The 4351-nt window shown below is 45.1% G+C and overlaps 1 protein-coding gene and 1 long non-coding RNA gene across 3 annotated transcripts in view; one reads left to right on the top strand and one right to left on the bottom strand.

Annotated features, from left to right (window-relative positions):
• Positions 1-3725, top strand: part of ODF2L (outer dense fiber of sperm tails 2 like) — a 59141-nt gene extending 55416 nt beyond the window's left edge. For both annotated transcript variants that reach the window (XM_019501558.1, XM_019501557.1), the window contains one exon: positions 2043-3725. In XM_019501558.1, the coding sequence (XP_019357103.1) occupies positions 2043-2171 (129 nt within the window). In that variant the 3' untranslated portion in view covers positions 2172-3725. The remainder of the gene's footprint in view (positions 1-2042) is intronic.
• The window catches only part of LOC109286806, a 13140-nt gene continuing 8822 nt past the window's right edge, over positions 34-4351 (bottom strand). The window contains exon 2 of the long non-coding RNA XR_002094685.1: positions 34-169. This is a non-coding gene — a long non-coding RNA (uncharacterized LOC109286806). The remainder of the gene's footprint in view (positions 170-4351) is intronic.

Raw genomic sequence — 4351 nt, 5'->3', positions numbered from 1 at the left:
CCTTCCAGCCCTAATGTCTATGAAATCTATGAAATAAAATTGAGACTGACTTATGAAAAGAAAAACAAGAATTGTATTGTTTTCTTCTTGCTGGTGTAATGATGCTGGAAACAGGGTAGGGTTCAAGAAGGTAACCATCTTCAGTTGTTCATCAGGGATCCTGGTTTTCCTTGATAGAGAATTTGTGATTTTTTTTTTTTAAATTAAAACCCCCAGAATCTGTGATTAAAACAAAAGGCCCCCACAAGCCCTGACTGTGCTGGTGCCCCTCACCACCCCCCAGCCCTGCCAGAGTGGGCCTCCAGCTGCCAAGGCTACAGGGCCAGGGACCCAGGTCCACAGCACCATGCCCATGGCAGGAGGCTGTGGCTGTGACAGCAGAGCAGAGCCTGGCTGCCCCCTGCTGCCTGCCTGCTGTGGGCTCAGGCAGGGGAGGCTGGCTCTCCACTGGGGCAGGTAGGGGTGGGGGCGGACACAGGCTCAGGTTCCCACCCTGCTGCCCTCCCCTGGGGCCTCTGCAGCCTAGCTGTGACCTGCCATGCCAGGTTGTGCCCACTGGGCTGCAGAGGCCCCAGGGAAACAGGACAGGAGCCTGAGCCTGCAGTCTGTACCCAACCTCACATCTTGCACAGGTCCCCCCTGCCCCCTGGGAGTGTATGCAGCTCCAGGAATCTGTCCCTGCTCCCAGGCAAGCTGCCCATGGCCCTGTCCTGCTCCCTGCTGGAGCCCTGCAGCCATGCACTGTGGCCTCAGGCCCCAAGCCCCACACGCTGCCAAGTTGGGCAGCAGCCCCAGTTCCAGCACCACCCCTGCCCAACTCTCTTCCAACTTCCCTCCGTACAGGGGCTCAATTTCCCCCTCCCTCCCCCACACATACTTACCTACAGGTGCTGCTCTCCAGGCTGCCTGGGGCTATGTGCATCTTCATGCACATTGCGGCCCCTGCCTGACCACCCTTCTCCCTCTCTCTCCCTGCCCCTTACAGAGGGTTCGTTGCAAAAGTGCAGAATCTGTGGGCTTCTCCAGTAAAATGAGAAATCCATGTTTGCCTCCAGTAAAAGTTAAAATCCATGGTTTACCCCATTTTTCCATGGGAAACAGAAAACCTGGATCCCTGTTCATCCGCTGCTGAAATTAAATCTAAAGATTATAATTGAATCTAACCTCTTTTTGAAAATTATTTTTTTTTTACCGAATCAAACTTGAAATCATATTCTAACAAGTATAAAAGACAAGCCAAAAATGTCTGCATTCTTTATATGTAACAAATGATTTATGATGTGTCTTGTGTGGCTTTATCGAGTAAGTACAGTAAAATCCATGTTATCTGGCATTCTGCTATCCAGAACGCTCTACTAACCAGAATTTCTGGCCAGCCGGCTGCATGTGGTGGGGGAGGGAGCTCGCACGCAGTGGCCACCGCCACCCCCTACTGCCCTGGGAGGTTGTTGCTCCGTGTGCTGCCGCTGCTAGCCCCCACACCCTGCTCCACATTCAGCCACCGCTACTCTCCCCTCCTCCGCCCTCCCCGCTCCAAATCCATCCGGAAACCCGCGCTCCTCAGGTAACCGGTATTTTTAGATATCTGGCACCCCGTCATTCCCTGCTTTTGCCAGATATCAAGGATTTTATTGTAATAGTGTTCTCGATCATACTTCATATTAAAAAGTAAACTAAACTACAAAATTATACTGTTTGGAGGTTAGTAACAGATGTTCTCACCAACAAAAGAGCACAAGAGTTTTGAGTTTAAAGTCGAATTAAGATGCTAGGAATCTTTTATGGTTTCAGAATTCAAACTGCTGTGTAGGACATCATAGTATTCCTGAGTTTCTTTGAGATTATAATTTGATTCTGACAGATTAATTCTGGTTTGTGAAATAAGACAAATAATGCAGAGATTCAACATTCTGGGGCTGTTCTGAGGATCCATTGTTTGTGTAGTTCTGATGGAGATTTTAGAAAATGACAGGTGGTTTAGAAATTTCAAGAACTAGTTCAACTGTACTATTAATTGACTTCATTTCTCTCTTTTTGTTTAGAGTCAGAAACATCATGAAGTGTGCTTGAAAGAGCTAGGGCACAGACTCCAGAAATCAGAAAACCACAACCAAAGTATCCAGAATTACATCAAGTTTTTGAAATCCTCATACATAACAATGTTTGGTTAAATTATTTCAATTAGATAGGGCCAAATCTTGCATGGTGCGGAGGGCCCTTGTCTTCAGTTAGAGCTAATGGAAATTGAAGCTACTTGGCACTTTGCAGGATTGAATACTGACATTAAGTGCACATCTTCGTTGGATTGGACAGGGCTGGAGTACATGTTCTACCAACTCATTGCTGCTATGGACATACCTCCTATCAAAAAAATATCTTGTAACTGTTGTTAGAGTAATACTGGATGCACTAAGGCTGTGCCAAAAAGTGGTCATATTAATTTTTGGGGATATAGCACACACAGACTGAAAGTTAGTGGGCAGTGGCACATTTTCAAAATGGCAGGTTTCTTAGCTCTGTCCTGCACAGTGTAGTGTAGTGTAGACATGGCCTACAGCTTTTCTCAGGGAATTTCCATTCGAGGTTATACAGTATCAGACCTTACACTCATGTGCTACACTAGATGATCATGCATCAAACCATGGCATTACTAATATGAAGAGAGAGTTAATATATTTCCTTAAAAATTGTGAAAAGGAAAACTGAAAGGTCAATGAAAGATGCATGTTCCCGTTTACTGTACTTCCACTGCTGTAGCCATCTTACTGGATTCATTTTGTACTCTGACTACCCTGACAGTAATAGAAATCCTAGTCACAGCATTTTACAGAAGTAAAAAAAAATAAATGAAAGAAATTTAAGATATCTATAGTATGGAAGCTCTAAATATTCTGTTTGCTTCCTTACAGTGGCCTGAGTTTGTGCCTTAATTTAAATATATGAATATTATAATTCATGTCAGTAGAATTATTCACGTTTCAGAGTAGTTCCATGCTTAAATACCTACCTGAATTGGGGCCAATTTAGAAAGGTTCTGATATGGAAGCTGTTTTCTGTAGCAATTGTATAAAACGCTATTACAGAATTGTGATACAGTTTTTGGAAAATAATAGATTCAGATGTAATTAAACATCTCAATATACAATTCAAATTGCACATTAAATCCTGTGTGTCTTTTTTAGATAGAAATACAACTGAAATTAGTTTTGTTTTTGGGGAAATTTTTTAATAATTTTTTTCACTTATTTCAAAATACTAACTAATATTTTATGGTCTGTCCCTGTGGTATATCAGCAGGTTTGGGGGGTTTTTTTGCTTTGAAAGAAGGCATTCATCCCAACAAACTAATGTGTTGTGGTATTATTCTGCGGGTGTGCCCTTCTAAGTTTATCTTTGTGTTGTCATTGTCAGGGAAAATCTTACTATATTTACTTGCATACATCACACCCACAACCAAGACACATAACTTGTTTTGGGAAGGTAGAATATAGAGAAAAAGATTTTTTCCAGAATCTTAAAGGCCACATCATAGGATGCTGGGCTCACCATTGGCTAGGTAGTAGCTCAGCCAAAAGCTAATGCACTTTGGCAGCAGCTGGTAACAGAGTTAAACCTGCTGTTATGGAACTGCCAGGAGAGCATGAGTGATGTTAAGGCAGGAGTGGGCAAAATATGGCCTGGGGCTGGATATGAGACGCCAGATTGCATGTAGCCCATAGCTGCCCTCCCAGTGTTCTGCATGAAGCCCCTCCCAGGCCAGCCCACACTGCACTAGCTGACAGCCCCAGCCAGCGTGCATAGCTTCTCAGTGGGAAGCTATGCAGCAGCCTGGGTACTACTCTGCTCCCACCACCCCCAGCAGCTCCTCCTCCTGCTCCTGCTGCACTGCTCTGGCCAGCAGGTAGCACTGGAAGCAGTAGCAGTGGCCATGAGGATGTACACAAGGCAGCCCACTCCCAGCCATGTGGAGGGAGGTAGAAGCTGCAGCTGGGCAGCTCCTGCAATGCACAGAGCTCCAGCTTCCAAGTAGTTAGAAGGCAACCTGAAGCTGGGGCAGGAGCTGCCTGGTTGCAGCTCTCCTCCCCCCTCCCACCTGGCTGGGTGTGTGCTGCCTGGAGCACATCCCCATGGCCACTGCTGCCACTTCCCAGCACTACCTGCTGCCCAGAGCAGTGTAGCAAGGGCAGGAGGAGAAGTTGCTGGCGGAAGAGGGAACTGAGCAGTATCTGGGCAGCTTCAGCTGTGGCACAAAACTTATTTTTTCAAATAAAATTAAAAAATAGTAGATATTTGATTTTTTTAATATAGTATATGCTTTAGTTTTTCTCTATAATTTGTTAAAATGATATCT

The sequence above is a fragment of the Gavialis gangeticus genome, unplaced genomic scaffold (genome assembly GCF_001723915.1).
Source record: "Gavialis gangeticus isolate Ggan-Ray unplaced genomic scaffold, GavGan_comp1, whole genome shotgun sequence".
Lineage (NCBI taxonomy): Eukaryota > Metazoa > Chordata > Crocodylia > Gavialidae > Gavialis > Gavialis gangeticus.
The sequence above is the reverse complement of the archived record's forward strand: the minus strand, read 5'-3'. Positions and strand labels throughout refer to the sequence as shown.